The sequence below is a fragment of the Lygodium microphyllum genome, chromosome 18 (assembly GCF_053477565.2).
Source record: "Lygodium microphyllum isolate KBCC chromosome 18, Lygodium_microphyllum_v1.1.10, whole genome shotgun sequence".
Taxonomy (NCBI): Eukaryota; Viridiplantae; Streptophyta; class Polypodiopsida; order Schizaeales; family Lygodiaceae; genus Lygodium; species Lygodium microphyllum.
This window is the reverse complement of record NC_141152.1, coordinates 60,928,111-60,949,908: the sequence shown is the minus strand read 5'-3', so window position 1 is coordinate 60,949,908 and position 21,798 is coordinate 60,928,111. Positions and strand designations below refer to the sequence as shown.

At 41.5% G+C, this 21,798-nt stretch overlaps 1 protein-coding gene across 1 annotated transcript; it reads right to left on the bottom strand.

The window, feature by feature from the left end:
- Window positions 1–11,337: 11,337 nt before the first annotated feature.
- On the bottom strand, window positions 11,338–15,097 carry LOC148020937 (uncharacterized). The gene has a single exon (XM_087698761.1). It carries the CDS (start codon window positions 15,021–15,023, stop codon window positions 11,814–11,816), a length of 3,210 nt encoding a protein of 1,069 aa, XP_087554887.1. The 5' UTR covers window positions 15,024–15,097; the 3' UTR covers window positions 11,338–11,813.
- Between the last annotated feature and the right edge of the window lie 6,701 nt (window positions 15,098–21,798).

The window sequence follows — 21,798 nt, the reverse complement described above, 5'->3', positions numbered from 1 at the left end:
TTGTCAAGATCTCAACACACCAAAATCTTGCAAATCTGCTCACTAAAATCTCTCAGCAGAGCATTTTGCCTTCGTTAGGAAGATGATGGGGGGCATAATTTGGATGAGGTGATGCCTTTCCTTATCCTATTGTACTTACCCTTCCACCATAGCTCTTGCTTCCGCCTTGTGCTTCCACTTCAATGCTCACTACCTTCAACTTAAATACCCAAAAGTCCTATTGTGGTGACTACAAGGACAATGTGCACAAAACAATACTTTCTATTCCAAGATCATAAGTTGATTACAAGGTTTTTAACATAGGTGCTAGGCACCATTATAGGTTTACAAATACCATATGTCATTAAAGAAAACGAACGAATGCTTATGAGATCATTGATTGTAGCTTCTTGATTGAGGTAGTAGCTTGCTTTTGACAATGCATCTTAGTTGTTAACCATTGGCCTACCATCACAATATCCATTACGTTGTCTTTTTTTTTCAAAGGACTTGCCTAGGGTAAAAGCTTATAATTCTAGTATGCAAGCATGTGCTAAATACATGCCTCAACAATTCTTAGTTTATAAGGATGACCTTGTGGGTTGGCATTTGAGGTAATGGTAGAGACACAAATCACCTTAGAGAGTGGTTTCAATATAATCAAATATGCACGATCATTGGAAGTAAACTCAGTATGAATTGATTCCAATGAGAAATCCTTGTAATGTACTAAGCCCAAATATCATCCTTGAAAGAAGTCCCTCAATCCCCTTTCCAACTAGCAAACTTTTCACTTTCTAAGATGTTGTGCATCAAGAAAATATATATTATTTAATATTCAAAGAATTAGATAAAGAAACATAAATAAAAATTGTGATTACCTCTTCAATATCATTAATTTCTCTCTCTGTATGCTTTGTCAAGTAGACTTGGTCTCATCAAGTGTCTTGGAGCAAAGGGTGTCTTAGTTTCCTTACAAGAAATCTATGTTCTCAAAGTGAGTCAACAACTTCAAAGCTTTCCATGAGACCGACCATCTCTTTGAAGAAAAATTGGAAACCTAACTAGGTTCAAGATTTCAAAAGGTCATAATGATGAATTAGAAGCTGATAACAAATAATGCAACATTAAACTTCTATAATCTAGTTTATCTAAAATAGGAAAATTCTTAGTTGACTCCAAACACCATCTCACATTTGTGGGTTTTTCCACATAAATTGGGGATTTGTCCCTTGACTTACTATCTCTTTGATCATTCTTCATGATCCTAATGAGAATAGGTCTCAACTACTATAATCAATGGTTGTATACAAGAATTGAACATGAAAACCATGCTTGAGAATAGTGATACATACATTTAATATCTATTCATTTTCAACAAATAGGAAACATGTCCATGCTTTTCAATACTTGCAAGGGATGTTATATTGGATAAGTTGTTTCATCAAAAAACAAGTAGAATCCCCCCTCCCCATTTCGGTACAATAGAATGGAAGAAACACCTTAATAGGAATGATTTTATACATAAATGGATTCATAGGATTTTTTCTTGATATGTCTTTTAAACCTTATATTAATCCTCTTGATTATCCTCTTCCATTGCTCCTTGTGTATAACTTGCAAGTAGATTGATACATAAAGTTATAAATGGATATCATAATCATTAGGTTTATACTTAAGCATATAGATACTCACGAAAAATGTTGATATAAAAGACACGATATATGTAAGGGTCATGGAATTCTAGAAGAATTAGAATAACATCATGATTATTTAGTTGGATCTTCAATCTAATCATCAATGTGATCAACCCTTGCCACAAACTATATATTGTAATGTTTAAATGAATATCTTAACCTACAAACTATCCACTTCAATGTCTATATCAATACCTTAGCCTACAAACTATCTACTTCAATGCCATATCAATATTTAAGCTTGCAAATAAATTAATCCCACTACTAGTTTTGTTGCTCTCTTCTCATCATGATTATCATCAACATTGGTCGCACGATAATCCTTATATGTGAGAGCATTATCATGATTTGTCTCCTCCACCATCTTCATCCTTTAGCTCTCTTTCCCCATAAGTATATCCCTCTAAAGTATGGAGAGATATGGATTAGCGGGTACTATTTGTTAGTCTCCATCATTACTTGAAACATAACCTATTAAAGCATAAATAGAAACATCATTCTAGAAAGTGAACCCAGACAAAAATAGTATTGCATTTCATGTGGATACCATATATATATATTTATTTACCCACTCACATTGATGTGGCAGTAGCAATGTCCCGTGCTTCCCTTCCCATATTTGTAGAGTCCATGGTTATAAAGCCATTTGTATGGCATCAGTTTGTTACATTAGTGCCTATTTCCACCCCATCCTTACACCCCTTAACACCCAAAATATATACACATATAAGGTTAAGTAGATGGACTTATAAATACCTTGAATGTGCCACACCAATCATTCATGTTTCCATTAACTCTACCAAGGGTACCAATAACTCCACACTCTTGGGTGTTTCTATTTTCATCAATCCTCTACGACAAAAAATGCTTGTCCTCACACTACATAGCATTGAACATTGTGCACTTTATTAAGAAAAAAGTTATGAACTAGCGAAGTATCCTAAATTTATTTGATTAATAGCTAATATAAAACTACGACATTACATGTACTTCCCTTTGTGAAGTATTCTCGAGCATCCTCCCACTTGCTTATTGTGATGCCCATCCCCTCCTCTTTCTAGTCTCCCCATCCCCTCATATAGTCAATCCATATCAAGGACCTCTAAGAATGCTTTTAGATTTAGAGGGTATGGCACATACCGAGCCCATTGTGTATAAGTTTGATTTTTCTCTTAAAAAATAAGACAAGAGCTCCTAATGGTGCAATATTAAGTCAATTGAGTTATCGATTCATAATTTTTTCAACATGATTTTGGATTTCTTTTTGTTCCAAGAGATCATGCTGAAAAGAAGTTTTATAAGGTTGAAGACTCTGTGGAGTTAAATCTATCTTGGAATCTTTAGATCTACATCATTTAAACTAGGTAATAGTCAATATGCTATATCATTCCTTAGCTTGAATCTCATTTATTAAAATGAAAGATGTTCTAGATCCCTTCCTTATTGTATACTTCACTCGTGTATGACTACGAAATATGGATTGGATATTTATTAAATTAGTTAAATTTTCTTGTACATAACATCATATTGAAGAATTTGGGAATCTCGCAAGTCCCACTTCCAAATAAGGGGTAAATATTTGGCCATGTGACTAAATCTTAACCTATGCTTCAAAAGTGGAACTTAGAAAGACAACCTATATAGCAATTAGGGTAGACTCCACTTTCAAGTAAGGGTATGAGATTTGATCATGTGGCCAAATATTTAACTATACTGGGAATTCACAAATTCCCTAATATAGTGTTACATAGGGTGCATGATTACCTTATTGACATGTTTACATTGATTAATACTTACTATTGAGTAGGTCATAGGTGACCTCATAATAACTGACCAAAAGCCCATTAGGTGTTTTCGTTTTCTTGGTGGGCTAGTAAGAAAATTAAAGAGGCTTGGTGGACTAGCCAAGCTTGATCAAAATTGTGGTGGACTACAAATCTATAAAAAAGTACACAAGGGAGACACTCATACTTGTCCTCTAGGTTCTCTCTCTCTCTCTCTCTCTCTCATTCATGCCTGTGTGCTTGTGTGGCAGGTGTGGTAGGGGAGACTTATTGATTGGCATGCACCGTGAAATCGACATATATTGCATGTCATGAGACAATCCTCTCTTGACACTTTATGCATGCATGTGTATATGGATGTGTCTATGTATGTATACATGTATGTGTGATAGGGGGACCAACCTATTGGCATGCGTTGTGAACTCAATATATGCATGTCATGAGGACTCTTGCAGAAATCCTCTTTGGCCTATCACTTATTATGTGTACGCATAGACACTCCATACAAATGTGCATGGTAGAGGGGATCTTGCTAATTGGCATGTGCTATGTTGGAGTCTTTTATGTGCGTGTTTATATTGTGGGACATGTGGATTATCATGTATTGTGTATTCGACATATACATATCAGGATACCTCTATCTTGTGATGGGTGTGTGCATTGGGCCATAAGGTGCTTGTCAAATAGATATTTAGTTGTAAATTCAACGAGTGTCTTTTGGTAAGTATGCCAGAATTGACTTGGTACTCTATCGTGAACTCAACATAGAGGTGTGATTTTTATTTTGATATCCTCCCTTTCTCCCTAGGTATGGATGAGCACTTATTCATGAATTTAGCCTAGATAGTGTCGTGACAAGCTACATTATAATAATTGAGTGATGGACATTTGCTTGTATATTCATCCAAACAATGTCTTGATTGTCAAGATTGTGGGAGAGAAGGAAGGAGTCTCACTTGTAGCTTTCTTGCTTGCACAATGGGGGAATACACACAAAGGTGGAGGTTGAAAACAGTTTTCCTCTTCTTAGTTGTGTAAGCCAAAAAGGACTCTCGTACATAGAAATAGAAGAACCCTATATAAGGGTCTCAAACCAAACTCAACTAACTAAGGTGGCATACTAACTGAGCCACAAACTAGAGTAGATAAGGATACCTGTCATCTAGCTATTATTCATGGGCGGTGTACCAACCGCATCTGCAATTGACAAGTCGGTGACATAAATGCACAACGGTCACCCTGGCATATCACGAGTGGAGCTCGATATCTCAACACTCCCCCTCGAGCTCAATCCCAATTCCTGCACACCAAGCAGGTCTCTGAACTTGCGCAGCTTCTCTGCGCCCAATGCCTTCGTAAATATGTCAGCTACCTAATCCTCTGTGCTGACATAAACTAGATCAATAAGACCTAGTAAAACCCTCTCCCACACATAGTGATAATGCACCTCAATGTGCTTTTTCTAGCATGATAGACTGGGTTATTTGCCAAGTGTATACTACTCATGGTGTCACAATAAATGACAACTGGCCCATCTGTAGGCTGATGCATATCATAAAGTAGCTTATGCAACCAAGCTACCTCACATGCAGCCATTGCTGCGCCCCTGTACTTAGCCTCTGTGCTGGATAAGGCAACTGTAGGTTGTTTCTTGCTGCTCCAAGTGACTACAACACTCCCAAAAGAGAACACATATCCACTGGTAGATCATCTATCAGAAATGCTACCATCCCAATCAGCATCAGTGTATCCATGCAACTGTATCTAAACCCCAGTCTCATAAAATAGTCCATACTGCAATGTGGACTTCACATACCTGAGTATGCGTCTAGCCGCATCCAAATGCGATTTCCTTGGAGCCTGCATAAACTGACTTACCAATCCAACAGCATAGCTCAAATCTGGCCTGGTAATAGTCATATAAATCAAGCTTCCTACTATGCGTCTGTACATAGTAGGGTCTTCCAGAAGCTCACCTGCATTTGCGCTCAGCTTCACATTCTGCTCCAAAGGAACTGAAATAGGCTTACAGCCTGTCATCCCATATTTGGACAGCATGTCCAATCCATACTGCCTCTGCAAGAGCTGTATCCCACTTGGTGATCTAATCACCTCAATGCCCAAGAAATAACGCAGCTCTCCCAAATCCTTCATCTCAAACTTCTGCTTCAATAGCATTTTCACATGAAGGATATCTTCATCACTGTCACCTGTCATAATCAAATCATCAACATAAATGACAAGTAGCATAATACCTTTCTCTGTTTTTCTCACATAAAGTGAGAAATCTGCCTTGGAAATCTGAAAGCCAATAGTGACAAGATACGGTCCTATCTTATTAGACCATGCTCTAGGTGCTTGCTTCAAGCCATACAAGGCTTTCTTCAACCTGCAAACAAACTCAGGATGAACATCATGCACATAACCTGGTGGCTGCTCCATATAGACCTCTTCTTGCAAATCACCATGCAAGAAGGCATTCTTTACATCCATCTGATGTAAAGACCATCCCTTTGATGCGGCCATAGCAATGACTGCTCTTACGGTTGCCATCCTTGCAACCGGACTGAATGTTTCTTCATAGTTAATGCCATATGTTTGTGCATACCCCTTGACTACTAATCTTGCCTTGTATCTGTTCACAGAACCATCTGCATTGTGCTTCACCTTATAAACCCACTTACAGCCAATTGCATTCTTACCTTTAGGCAAAGGTACCAACTCGCATGTAGCATTTGCTTCCAAGGCATCCATTTCTTCATCCATGGCTTTCTCCCATTTTTCTTTTCCCATGGCTTGCTCAAAAGAAGTGGGTTCTGGTTCCTGTATCACTTTGACTATATATGCATAGTGAATGGCTGTAAATCCATCATATTTCAGCCTATCCACAGGATACCTAGCTCTGGTAGACCTACCCAAAGTAGGTTCACTCCCAGGTGCTCTCAAAACATCTCTGGTCTTCCTTACTCCATGTGTAACAATAGAAGGAATACCCAACTCATCATCAATGCTTTGTTCTAAGCCACTGGATTCACCATCCACATAAGAGTGACCTGCATTCACATCAAACATGGACTGATCTACCTTCTCTTTTCCTTTTCGTGATACCTGCATACCACTATCTGCATTGCTTTGACAAGATTCTCCTGATCTCAATCTTCCTGTCCATGGCGAAGAATGTGAACCACTGCTAGAGGACGCTTCAAGTCCACTAATATCTTGTGACTGCTACTGTGAATTCTCTGCAGCATTACCATTTTGTGCATCCACATCATCAATCACATTTACTGGTTTATACCAGCTACTCATCTCATCAAAAACAACATCTCTACTCACTGTAAACTTACGAGTAGAAGGATTATAGCATCTATACCCTTTCTGCTCTGTAGAGAGTAACCAATAAAGATGCACTTCTTAGCTTTTGGATCCAACTTGGATCTCAACTCATCTGGCACATGAACGTAGGCAATGACACCAAAAATTTTCAAATGAGAAATATCTGGTTTCCTACCAGTATACCTCTCCTCTGGAGTCATCCCATGTATTGCTGCAATGGGAGTCCTGTTCATTATGTAGACTGCTGTAGCAACTGCCTCAGCCCAATAAAAATCTGGCAAGTCTTTTTCGTTGAGCATGGCACGAGATACCTCTCCAATATGCTTGTTTTTCCTTTCTGCAATTTCATTTTGTTGTGGGGTATGACTACATGAATATTGCTGCTTTATGCCATGCTCCTACAAGAACCTTGCAAACTCATTTGAGAGGTACTCTCCCCCTCCATCTGACCTTAGGCATTTTATTTGCAGGCCTGTTTCTTTTTCAACCATAGCTTTAAGAGTTTTGAAATGCCCAAAAACTTCACTTTTCTTTTTCATAAAATACACCCAAACTTTTCTGCTATAGTCATCAATAAAAGTGACAAAATAATAACAGCCTCCAAGAGATGCAGCTTTAGTAGTCCACACATTAGAGTGGATTAATTCCAATGGCTTCTCACTCTCTTGAACATGTCTAGGAAATGGTTTCCTTGCCTGTTTTCCAAATTTGCAGGCTTCACATACCTTATGCATTTCTGCAACCTTGAATTTAGGCAAATCCTGCAACAATATTTTGGGCCTGCATTGATTTAAGTCGTTGTACATTAACATGACCAATGCCTTTATGCCAGATATCAATATCTGCAACTACACCGGTCCCATGTGCAAACATTGCTGCACTCAATTCAGACATGTCTGCATCCAACGTAAACATTCTGCCCTTCTTCTTTCCTTTTGCTATCAAGCGATCTTTATTTTTCATATCCTCAACAAAGCATCCATGAGGATTAAATCTGACCTGCAAGCCCTGTTCAACCATTTGACCAACAGAAACCAGATTCTTGGTGATATTCGGGAAATGAAATACATCGGACATGTATTTTTTTTTCCATCCTGCATAGACAAAGGAATTTTTCCAATATGCACAATAGGATGTGCAGTATCATCACCAGTCTCCACAAATCCTGGTTTTTCCATTTTCCTTGCATCCTCCATCCATTCTGCATGACCTGTCATGTGGTTTGATGCACCTGAGTCAACATACCATACATCGTTGCTTTCTTCTGCACTTGTCACAGAATTGTTCATGTGCTGCACCATAAACAAATGCTCATTTCTGTCATCATCCTGTCTACTAGAAGATGCATAATTCCCTTGTTGCAGTTTTCCATTCATTATGTCATTCTACTTTTTATAGCAGTCTTTAGCCATATGACCCATTTTACCACAGTAGTAGCATTCAACATTACTGTTTGCATTTTAGCCTCTTTGCCATCCACCACGACCTCTTTGGCTCCCCCTGCCTCTAGAGTTACCACGTCCTCCTCCATAGAACTGGTTTTCTTGAGTTTGCTGCATATTTTGATTTCTACCATGGCCTCCAGATCGGCCTTCTCTACCTCTGTCTCTATCTCTTCCAGCATTTGAGTAGAAGACAGCTTCTTTTGAAGTTCCTCCTGAAGAAGATGCACCACCATTTCTCTGCTCCTTAGAAATTAGAAGAGCAATCAACTCCTCAAAATCAGGAAATCTTTCACGGACGGAAATGGATGTTCGGAACTGTGCATAATCCTTTCCTAGACCATTCAAGGTCACAGAAACTAAATCATCATCTTCCACTGGCGACCCAATGGAAGCAAGTGCATCTGCAATCTTCTTCACCTTCATGTGGTACTCATTGATGCTCATATTTTCTCTTTGCACATTGTGCAACTCTTGCTTGAGCTGCATTTTCCTGGCTTGTGTATTTGTGCTATACATTTTTGACAGAGTATCCCATGCCTCATTTGGCGTACTTGCATCCTGAATATGCACAATCATAGAGTCTGAAATGCTGATAGACAGCCAGTACATAACTTTCTTGGCTCTCTCATGCCATGCTTTAAATGCCTGCATTTGCTGTTGATTGGGAACATCAGGGAGAACTGGTTCTTCTTCATTTCCTGCAACAAATTCCCAATATCCTTTTCCCATAAGGAAATTCGTCATTCTAAACTTCCATGCTTGGAAGTTGTTATTATCAAGCTTTTCAGGGACAATCTGTGAAAGAGAATCAGACGCCATTACAGAACACTGCAAAAAATTCTGTCACTGCAAAGAACACAGCTTCAACCTCACAAGGGCAAATCTGCAAAACTGACGAAAGTGGTATTTGACCACACAGTCACTTTCTAGTGACGATTTTGCATCAACAGGCAACAAGGATGATTCTATAACTCCCAATGTCTCTGCGCATAGGCATATGAGGCAATTTCTATAGTAACTTTTCACCGACCTGTAGAAGAGTGACTGCACAGCATAAAACTGGGCCTTTTCCTGAGTGCATGCAGAAAACTTCCGCCTCCAAAACAGGCCCCGAAATGGCATCAAATAAAAAAAACAAGGTCACCAAGGGCTAAATCCCTCACCCGCAGCATATATTATCCTCTTGCTTCACCGCGAAGGGCGTCTCAACCTGAGACAATGCACTCTTGCAATTTCCAGCTGTGCTACCTGCAGAGATCTGCTCCCAAAACAAAAAATGAAAGCAACACTGCTCCTCTTACCAAAACACCGCGAGCTTGGCTTGCTTTCTTAAGCTCCTTACCACGAACAAGGCTCTAATACCATGTCAAGATTGTGGGAGAGAAGAAAGGAGTCTCACTTGTAGCTTTCTTGCTTGCACAATGGGGGAATACACACAAAGGTGGAGGCTGAAAACAGTTTTTCTCTTCTTAGTTGTGTAAGCCAAAAAGAACTCTCGTACATAGAAATAGAAGAACCCTATATATGGGTCTCAAACCAAACTCAACTAACTAAGGTGGCATACTAACTGAGCCACGAACTAGAGTAGATAAGGATAGCTGTCATCTAGCTATTATTCATGGGCGGTGTACCAACCGCATCTGTAACTGACAAGTCGGTGACATAAATGCACAACGGTCACCCTGGCATATCACGAGTGGAGCTCGATATCTCAACATTGATATGCTAATTGTCTTGTATGTTTGATTGGATGGGAAGTTAGGTTGTAAAGTTAACAACCAATGACTTTAATATAGTTCATGTCCATTAGTGGAAATATGGACTCAAAAAGGGCCCTTTAGCTTAGGAGTTAATGACTTTTCTAATTATAAGAGAGTTGAGGTGGACCAATGGGAGAGAGGGTGGTGTGTACATTTTATCAACTTCCTTTGCCTACCACTTACAGGCTTGTCCACCTGTGTCCCATATATCCTATTCTCTAAGTTTTACCACCCCTATGTGAAATGGGTCTCATTGGGCATCTTGCTCTTTCCCCCAAAAGCAATATGAAACAATGGCACTAAAAGATCAAGTAGGGTGATTTTTGCACCCTTACCGCCATCAAGGTACTACATGTATTTAAAAAAGGCACCATGGACATCTAGAGTGACTTGTCCTTTCCTTATGCAGTCCAATTAGAAAGGTTAGAGTAGTGTTGGAGAAAATGAAACCCACGTGCTTGAAGAACATGCTACTAGAAAGGAGAAAAGAGACATCCATATAGATATATGTAACTTTTGATATGTAAAAGGAAAAATGTATGTCTCTTCGAACCTTAAAGAAGTTGTTAGATGATGCCTTAGAAATTGGAATACCCATGATGTGATAGTCATATGCCTCACTTCAATAATTTGTATGGCAACAAATATATATTGCAAGTTCTCTTATTCTCACTCAAAATCCTTTGTTAAAATTATATTTTCTTGTATTATTAGTTTTTTATGCTCGAATCTCACAGAGATAGTGCGGTACTTACACTTTTGGAGACATTTCTTGAAGAGAAGCAAAAGGAATCAATAGGTTCTAATTGTCAATTTGCCTGGCTATAGTTCATGTTAGGCACCTTGAAAGCCACAAGCAACAATGCACCATCCTTTCATTGGACATAGTGTGATGTGGGACAATATACTCAGCACAAATCTTGTGATTAACACAACACCGCAACTCACCAAGACGAAGCTACCGTGCTCTATTTTTCTCCAATTTTTTATTTTCCTCTCATCGATCTTTAGGCAAGATGGTAAGCTTGAGTGTATGGAATATATGAATACAATCGATTGTTGCAATATAATTTACAACAATATAATTTACAGCCTTGCATATAAAAAATCGATTTGTGCTAAAACCAAATAGCGAATTGACAAAAATATTACAACACTGAATCTAACAAATTAATTAGACTTTCAGAATACAATACGAAAGAAACACAAATGCACATTGCACAACACAACATAAGTCAATGCTCGTTCATATGTATGTGAAGATAAATCCAACGAATGCACAAACACCAATAATGATGATACTTCACTACATTGGACACATCACAATGCCATATTTATTGGACACTATCTGACAAATACCTATAGTAGCAATTAGCAAACAAGCAAAATCAAGCAATCACGCAAAACCGTGTGCATTTCTTATTTTGACTGTCAAATTAAAGAGCAAGAGGGCAATGCAATTGTGCATGCTTATGCACCCTTGTTTCTTTTCGGTACCCGCCACACAATCGGCCCCACCCTCTAATGTGATTGATTGGCAAGTCAATCAAATCGGTCTGTGCTGCAACCCTTCCATTGTAATTTGTCTGTGCGAGCATACGATCCGGAACGCACCCCGATCTCAATTTTCTTCCCCGCTATAATACACAGAGAAGATAGCAGATGTGATGGAGAGAGACAGAGAGAGAGATGCAGGCTGCAGCAGCAGCGGAACCGAAGGTACATCATACATGTATATATTTAGATTGACGTCGTTTCGTTTCAGTTATTCGATAAGTTACATGTTTCAATACGACAAGAGCCATCGGTTATTCATACCCTGAGGAGGTCATAGGAAGATGTCCCTTTGAGAACATCGAGAACCAGCTGCATGATGGGGCGTTGAGCAGGGTCAGATACAGTGCAGGCCAGCCCTACTACCAACAAGCGCCTCATCTGCACCTCGTCAAAGCAGTGGCGGAGCCGAGTGTCGCCAGCAGCTAGCAACTCACCCTTGTGATACAGCTCATAGACCCAATCTCGTAAAATTAACCAGCCCTCTGTGCGGTCCAGCTTCTTGAAAACCGGTTCTCCACTTGCAACCACTAGTGCTGTAACTCCGAATGCATAAATGTCTGACCAGGCTCCGAATCTACCTGTTGTAATGGCATATGGATCAAGGAAACCGAGAGTTCCTGCGACACTGCCTCCTCGGCTAACTGCAAGACGGGGTAATATGAATGATAGGCCGCAATCGCCCAGGCGGGCATTCCAGTTGGAATCCAGCAACACATTGGAGGGTTTCACGTCCCGATGCACAATAGTGCTGTATCCAGAGTCGTGGTGCAAATAGTGCAGGGCTGATGCCAATTGACAGACGATCTGGTACCGTTTTTCCCATGCCATAATGGGCTGATCATGATCATCAGAAAGTTCATTATAGCTGTATTTTACTCTCAATTGAGTGCTGAGATCACCATTAGGCATGAACTCATACACAAGGAACGATCCTTCCTCGGTGCACCAGCCCAGCAGAGGCACAAGATTCCGATGTCGCAAAGAACCGAGGATCTTCAGCTCACGCATGAACCCACTTTGTCCTTGAGAAACCTGAATTAATCTCTTTACAGCAACTTCTTGACCATTGGGAAGCTTGCCCCAATAGACTTTTGCAGATGCCCCTTCACCAATAGGTCTTGAAAAGCTGTCGGTAGCATTTTGTAGCTCAGTGTAGCTGAATTCTCTTGCTTGCTGCAAAAATGATTCGACGTCAGTTCCCGGCCTATGGGCAGCTCCACACGACCAGCAGAAGAATCTTCCAAGAAACCCAAAAGCTGATTTCTTTTGCACGGATGGCGCCACTGGCGACTCTGAGGATTCATCCGCTGAGTAATTAACATGTGCAGTTAAATTAGACTCCTCCATGACAGTCTGCATATTAGTCGCCATCGGACGAGATTGGGCCTCTTCATGCGCAGGAACTTCTGTTTGGGCGGAGCGTTGAAACTGCAGAAGATCTTCATTAGACTCCTCCATGACAGTCTGCATATTAGTCGCCATCGGACGAGATTGGGCCTCTTCATGCGCAGCAACTCCTGTTTGGGAGGAGCGTTGAAACTGCAGAAGATCTTCCAGCCTGCATTGGTACATTTCCTTGACTATGTGCAGGGAACTGTTTTTATAATATGCTGCAGCAGCACGTGTTTTACCCAAGCTAGGCATATCAACAACAGCTTGAATTGTAGGGAGGAAAGCCGGCGAACGAGATATGGTGACATCCTTCTGATTTGTGAGGACGAGATTAGCCTTGAAATACAAGAGTATCCTGGAGATTTCTGGAAACAAGGGCCGCTGCAGGGGATTCCCATGCCAACACCTCTTGATCAAAGAAGCCAGAGCTGAAGGGCACGTATCAGGGAGAGTGGGCCTCTCACCAGCCATGAGTCTCCTGTGAAGGCCCATCAATCTCGATTTCTCAAAGGGCAATTTCCCTGTTAGGATTTCAGAACAGACCATACCAAAGCTGTAAACATCTGCCTTCTTTGTATAGTTACCTCTTTTGGGCAGCTTTGGTACTACACCATCATTGTCATCGTCGTCATCTTCTGGTTCATTCAAGAATACTTCAGGCGCTCTCCAACGAGTGGCACCTCGTTGGACACTAGAGCTGGTCATGGAGCTGCTTTGCTTGCTCTTGGCCATCCCAAAATCAGCTACCTTCACTTGCACATGAACATGGCGTGTGTCCTCATCGAGGTTTAAGGAAGGACCAGTACCTACTAAGATGTTGTTGGACTTGAGGTCGCGATGCAGCACATTCAGGCTGTGTAGGTACTCCATTCCCTTGGATATCTGCAGCATGATGTCCACTGCCTCTAGCAAAGAGAAGGGTGGATCCTTGCCAGCAGCTGTCCTCTTGTTCAGAAAAGACAGGAGGTCTTCCTGCATGAGTTCCATCAGCAAGCTGCACCTATTGGGGCCTGATGCGCAGCATATCAAGTGTAGCACATTTGGGTGTTGTAGCTGTGCTTGAATTGCTGCCTCTTTGCCAAATTGCACTTCATCCACGTAAAAGAAATCTTTCATTGCGAACTCCCCTCCAAGCCATTCCACCTTTGACACCTTGGCAAATGCACCTTCCCCGACTACATCATGGATGTGCTGTCGCAGTCCAGATGCTGCAACATCAATCCACAGGGATTGAGGCAATCCATTATGATCCAAATGAGAAAAATTGTTGTAATGCATCCTGTGGTCAGAGAGTCTTTTCCACAAGAAGTTTGCAATGCGAGCATGGTTTCCATCGATGTTCCGATCAGCTCTCAGCTGGCTGAGGACCTGCAGGACAGATTTCAAATCATCATCAATGTCCTTGTTCTCCCATATCTCAACTATGGCTTCCTCAATAGTACTGCCGCACTGCCAACCGGGCAGATCCTGCAAGCTCTCGTGAGATCTAATCATAGACATACTGCCATCTAGGCTGGCCTGGTCGGCCATGATGTGCTCCACTGCCATGGTGACAATATAGATGCACCACATCAAGTCATGGAGGTGAGTGTGGACAGCCTCGGTGCTTAGGGCAAGCCCACCAACCGCCTTCAGCAACCATGTGTGGCCGCCCGCGCTGCTGCAGTCTTGGATGAACCGCTCACCCCGTTGCATAGCTTGCAGCATAGCTCTGAGAGAGAGATCGAGCACTTCTTTGGCATCTAGCTGTACTACGCTCTGATCCGGGAAGCGGCCATAGATCTGATCATGATTACGCTGCAGGATGCGGGCTTCCACGAGTTGAAGCGCCAGACGGTAGGAAGAGGCCAGCTTGCGACATTGGCTTCTGTGTAAGACGATCTGGTCGAGGAGTGGGTCGCACGTCGTGGCTCTTAGCCGCTCGCACACATTAGAGAGACCGAGCAAGAGCTGCCGCGTAGTAGCACTGATATTCCTCGGCTGATCGCAAATCGTGTCTGTGTGCTGGACGTCGGGATACATGATGATAATCGGATAGGCCCAATTCCCGTCTCCTATATGCTCGCAAATCATGCCTGTGCAGTGTGTGCTGCTCGACGCGGACGTATAAGGAAGAGTCTCTCCTGCGCACGCAATTCTAGTTATCCTGTAGGCAGATTCGGATCTAAACTAGGCTTCTAATTTGACTAGTTAAATATATACGAAGTCGTCACTAGTAATATAGGTTTGTCGCAAAGCCAAGTAGGATCTTATAAATGGTAGAAAATAATCATGTTTATGAAAACAAGTTAAATTAGCACTTATGTTATGCTAGTCTCTTGGTCCCTAACGTATATTGCCAAGTCTAGGAGAGTTATAAGTGTAGCTTACATCTCAATCTCCTAGACTCGCATGTTTTTCATCTAGAAACACAGTTTTTCATATATAAACAATGATAGAATGAGTTTTCCTTGTGGCCATTATTTGCAACAAACAAAATTTTGGAACACATAGAGGAGGATGTATAGAAGTTCTAAAGTAATGTAAGTATGGAGATTGTATTATGATAAGATAAGAAACAAGATAATGACATCTTAGGCTCATTGCACACTTCTTTGGATGCTCGACTGCCCTTTTATATTAAAAATGAACTCTTGCTTCACACTTGACTACATAAACTCATTGGGGATACATAGGCACATAGGTCAATTGTTGCTTCAAATATATATGATTTAGAGCTTTCCCTTGGGAATCCTGAACCAATTAGAAGGCTAGGAAGCTTATGTGGCACAAGGAGAAAATGTTTGTCATTCAAGAAAAAAAGAGAGCTTTTTCTCGAAGGGTGAGTGTGGGTTGTCTATTCTATATATTAGTTAGAGCTTTATTTTGGGAATCTGGTGCACAAACCGGATGCCGTATGCTCGCGTAGTGAATGCAGGAAGGTCCCCAAGAACAAAAGAACTCTACTTTTTGCACAAAACTCAAGGTAAAAAGCATGCACGACATGAACAAGAGACCAATTGGGTGCAATCTCCTCCCATGCCTCGTGTGAGCGCTCCACAAAGCATATATTTTATGTATTAATCATCTTCAAGCTCAAATAATAGCCCAAATTACAAAATAGCACGTTTTTTGCTTTTGAGTTTGCTTTAGGACGAAATAGAAATAAAGCTAATGGGCGACACCCAAAGAGTCAGGCGTACCCAATACAATGTCCAAATACAAATATCATAATCGTGCGCCCATGCGCATACAAAATAATAAATAAATCTCCAGCACCTCAATAAATAGGCGCAACAAAATATAGGCGCCATACCTAAGGTATGCGCCCATCAAAATATAAATGATAACTCGAATACACGCTATCCTCTAATGCTTTCCTCCACCACTGCTGCTATCTCTACACATCAACTGAAGCATTCACAATCGTTAGTAAAATAATACAATTAAACCGACAAAAGTGAATACCTAGCAGTCGTCAGCTACATAAATAAATCAACTGGTTAGAAGTCAATCCTAACCTTAATTTATTACGAGTGCACACTCTAAACTCATAAACGTTTATTAATTTAATATGTATTTTACGAAATCACCCATGTACACACTAAATTAATGAAACGCCCGAAAAGGATAGGCGTCCCCATCAACTTCTCACACAAAGAATCCACTTTGTGTATGAGCCCCGGTCAACAAAGTTTACGGAATCCATCGCAAAACCTCATGAAATCCACCATGGTACAGAATCCACCGTGGCACGGAATCCACCGTGAGATATGCCTCCTGGCATCAGAATCCTTAACCAGCTAAAAGGATTCCAAGCCTATATGGCATAAGAAGAAGCTTGGTATTCAAGAAATAAAGAGGGCCTTCTCTTCAAGGATGAGTGGAAGTTATATTTACTTTTTATCATTTATCTCTTCTCTTCTCCTCTCCTCTCCTCTCCTCTCTCTCTCTCTCTCTCGCTCTCTCTCTCTCTCTCTCTCTCTCTCTCTGTTTATTCCCATGTCCCCTGCTTATTGTTGTAGAAGTTGAGAACCAGGAAACATGATTACGGTTGAATATACTAACGAGCACCTTTCTCGGAGGGGAGGATTTGTCACACGCAGCAAAGCAAACTTGACAACCACATGTTCACCTCTCTTTATTGGCATGTTGGAGCAGCCATGTGTTGGAGAAAGCTCACATGGTGGGATATGGAATTTTTTGGCAACAATTCAAGCATCAATCAATGCAAAAAATCAAGAAATCACACGCTTGGCTCTCAAGTGTCAAGCATTGGAAAGCAAGAATACACAGTTTGAACAGACTATTGAGGAATAGGACAAGAGCATCACAAAATTGGAAACGAGTATGGTGGCATGCACATGCATGGGAACACTAAAAACATGGGCCATACACTACAACAAAAAGGCTTCATAGATGCACATTTAGACACGATTTTTGAATACAAAGAAAATCTTACGGGCGCGTCTATCCGCCCGTCTATTTGCGCATCTACCATTTCGCGTCTATAATCGCATGTATCAACGAATTTACACGCAAAAATAGACGCGCAATAAATGCACATATACATGCGCATATAGACACGCTGATAGTCGCGTTTTTACAAGCACTGGTAGACGCGAACGGAAAACAAAAAATATCATTTTTTTAAAAAATATTTAATTTATTTTTTAAATTTGAATTATAGAGCGCGTGTATAAGCGCGTGTAGTCTGCACTATAGACGCGCGTATAAATGCGAATTATCTGCAATTTAGACGCGCGGATAGACGTGCAAAACAGAACTGGAAAAAAAAAACCAGAGAGCATGTGGTTGCTGGAAGTTTAAGTGCTTGTGACCTAAAGCGTGGCCGCAAGCAGTAGGCTCAAAGATGGATCATACATATACAAGAAAATAAGGCCTCATGAGGAGGTATGGTGCTTCTCTACGAATCTGAAGAGGAAACATCTTTGCTAGTACCACCATGGCTACTAGCATCGCTATCCCCCTCCTCGCTATGCTCCACATCCGGGTTCTCCTACACACACAAAAGATCAGGGTTACTTACATAGACAAGGTGGAGAAAAAGTTATAATTAGCTATACTTTTAATAGGAAAGTAAGAAAAACATACCTCCTCTGGCTGTTGAATCCTCATGGCCCCGTTGTCTTGGTCCTCATTGATGAGACCCTCCTCATAGAAGTGAAACCATGTAGCTGCGCGGTTATGGCCTCGATGGTAACCTACCTCTCTAGGAGTAGGTATCCTACTAACGATGGTAGTCTGCAAAACATTTAGATATATACAAACAATTATGAGTCACAATATATTAGAATAAAATATATAAAGAATTGAAAGAAATATAAATTTTAAAAAACTAGAAATCAAAATATACTTACAAACTCTGCCTTCCACGACTCTCTGCCGCCCGATCCGTAATGCGACGATCCCATGGTTTCCATTTGGATCCATTGCGCCTCTGCATGCTGGCGACTCTTCACTTTCTCTGTTGCTTTCTTCTTGGCTTTCTTCCACTCTATGCAGTGGCACATAGGTGGTTGGCTATAGGCTCCATGCCCCTCCTCCTGCCTCCGCAGTGAGTCCCTGGCCCGTGTCATGAGGTGGGATCTTTTGTTGTGAAGCATATCCCTCACTTTTGTGCGTTCCCAATCATCTGAGAATCGCTGACCCTCAAGATTTGGGTACCTCCTATGGACTGCCCTCAACACCTCCTGCCACAAGCCGCTTTTCTGATTTTTGAAGGCAATGAAACAATCTTTATACGTCGCATGAACGACGTTCCTCATGTACGCCATTACATCCCTTCCTTCATCATCATGAAAGATGCCACCAGCATGTGTAAGTCTATAGTATTGGCGTACAACCTCCTCTACGTGATCTACTCGTGAGGGTGATCGCTCGCCACCTCCTAGACAACCCCCACACAAGCCTTGTCCTCCCCCTTGACTCTCCCTCCTCCCTCTCTGTCGACTACCCTCTGCCTCGCTGGACGCACAAGCTTCTCCAAATGCACGTGCTTCTGCAGATGCTTGTGCTTCAGCTGATGCACGTGGAGCACGTGGAGTACCTGCATGTGGAGTTTGGGAAGTAGTACCAGGCAAAGACGTTAGAGGCGTCCCAGACATGACACTGAACACCTCATTCGCTATGGGAGAGCGACCAAGGTGTCTGGTCATCTCTCCCATGAAGTCTTCCCTACTAGGAAAACCTCCAAAAAATGCATTGACCCCCCTGCCAAAGGAGGCCAATGTATCATTCATGCGATCCAAATCCGGGTCATTGCTAGATGAACCAGGATATGACATCTGCAAAAAAAACACAAAGAAAAGACAAATTTATTTGCATACAAAAAACATATATTACCTACATTTTCAAAGAGCTTTCTTTATACATTGAGCATAAAACTTAAGTGCTAATGCTTCTCATAAACAAGAAAACTGATAAACACAAACATGGGATTGGTCACATTCATCATTGCAAAAATATATTGTCTACTATCAGAACTGGGAGACCTGTTGCATGTATCCTCGCGTCTAAATTGCAGGTTAGACGCACCCTCAGACGCGTTCCAAAGTCAACCTTCTGTCCAGCGCCTCTATCTTCGCATCTAAGATGCAGCACAGACGCGCTGTCAGACGCACATTTCAAGTCAATGCGCGTGTATAATCGCGTGTAGACTGCAGTTCAACCTTCTGTCCAGTGCGTGTATATTCGCATGTACATTGCAGAGCACACGCGCTCTAAGACACACCCACAGATGCTATGAAAGGAAACATTTTTCACGTCTATATCTGCGTCTATACTGAAATGTAGACGTGCTATCAGACGCGCTCGGTCGGCTAATTTTAGACCGATGAACGCCATTGATGATTTACAAAATGCAATACATAATGGAATCACAAATCCTAAATACACAGACAGAGCAGAGAGAGGAAGAGAGAAACACAGAGAGAGAGACAGAGAGAGAGAGAGAGAGAGAGAGAGAGAGAGAGAGAGAGAGATGGAGGTTATTGTGGCTTGATCCAAGATATTCTGAAGCTTGACTATGGTGCCATTCCTGCGTTCCACAACACCGTTCTGCTGAGGTGTGTGAGGCGTCGTCAATTGACGCTTGATCCCTTTGCTCTTGCAAAAGCCTTCAAACTCCTTTGATTTGAACTCACCACCACCATCTGTTCTAGATTTCTTCACACTTTTCCCTGTTTCATTCTCAACAAGTATTAGCCATTCTTTAAACTTACCAAAAGCTTGAGCCTTATCACGAAGGAAGTACACCCACATCTTCCTACTGTAGTCGTCGACAATCAACATAAAATAAGAAGATCCCCCCAAGGCCTATGTAGGCATCTTACCACACAAGTCAGCATGCACCAACTTTAGAGGAGCTTGTGCTCTATTCTTGCTTTCTTGTGGAAATGCCTTTCTGTGTTGCTTGCCCATCATACAAGCTTCACATGGTTCCTTCAATTCAGTTATTGTAGGTAGATGAGCAACCATACCTTGCTTTTGCATCTCCTTCAATACTGCAAATCCGATGTGTCCAAACCTTTCATGCCAAAGCTTACTTGTGCCCACTCCAGCGGTGGCTGTAAGAGCACTTAGCTCATACAGGTTGTTCCTTCTTTCTCCTTTGCCAATAATTGTGCCAGCACTATCAATAATTTCTGCACCTGTCTTCTTGAACCTCACTTCATGACCAAGATCAGTTATGGCAACAACTGATAAGAGATTTCTCCTGATTTCGGGAACATACAACACATTTGAAAGCTTTTTGACTTCACCATTTGCAGCAACAAAAGAAATAGTACTTGTGCCCGCAGCAGGGCATTTAGCATCATTTCCAACCGTCACAGTGATGGATTCTTGTAGAGGTTGCATAGAACTGTATAGACCTTTCTTGTTGGTCATGTGATGGGAGGCCCCACTATCCAACACCCATGAGTCAGTGGTAGATTCTTCTTGCGCCGAGGAGCACACTTCCTCAATGGTTGCCATGAATAATTCCAACTCTGCTTCAGTCATATTGACTGTCTCTTTCCCTTTACTTTTAAGGGTACTATTCTTTTCATCTGCCTTCTTCACACGACAATCTACAATTGCATGTCCTTTCTTCTTGCAGTAGAAGCACTCTCCTTGAAACTTCTTCTTGCCGCCCTTCTTCTTTTTGTCACCATCATTTTTGGTGGAGGAGACACCTTTGCCTTTTGCATTGGCAGAGAATGCAGCATCTCCATTGTTGCTTCCTTCTCGAGCTTTCAGCCTCAAATCCTCCTCCATTAATAATGCACAAAACTCCTCAAAAGTCAAAGCTTGAGGTCTCACCTGAGTATTAAGGGCAGTTACTAGTCCATCAAACTTTTGTGGACAAATCCGAAGACACCTCCGAGCTAGCTCTTCGCTAGTCTTTTGTATCCCAGTGCCAGCCATCTGGTCACGTAGATTCTTAATCCGAGTGATGAATGCTTCAACCGTCTCTCCTTCAGCAAACTTCTCCGCTGCTAGTTGATTCTCCAAGTTTTGAATCCTTGTTTGGTTTCATGTTTCATACTGACTCCTTACTACATTCCAAGCCTCTGACGCTTTGGTTGTATGCTGAATCAGAGTCAAAACACTGTCAGAACAGCTTGTAACTAAGGCACACAATGCATCTGCATTCCTTTGTTTCCAAGCTCGTAGAAGATCTGCATTCGGAGAAATCATCACATTAGGATTTGATGGGTCGGGGGTAGGCTGTGGTTCTGCGTCAGTCCCCAGCACAGTCTCGAGAAGCTCATAAAAATCAAGGATAGTTGTAATTTTGAACTTCCACAAGGTGTAGTTTGTACCATCTAACTTGCCTTCGCTGAAGGTTGGTGGACGAATCCTC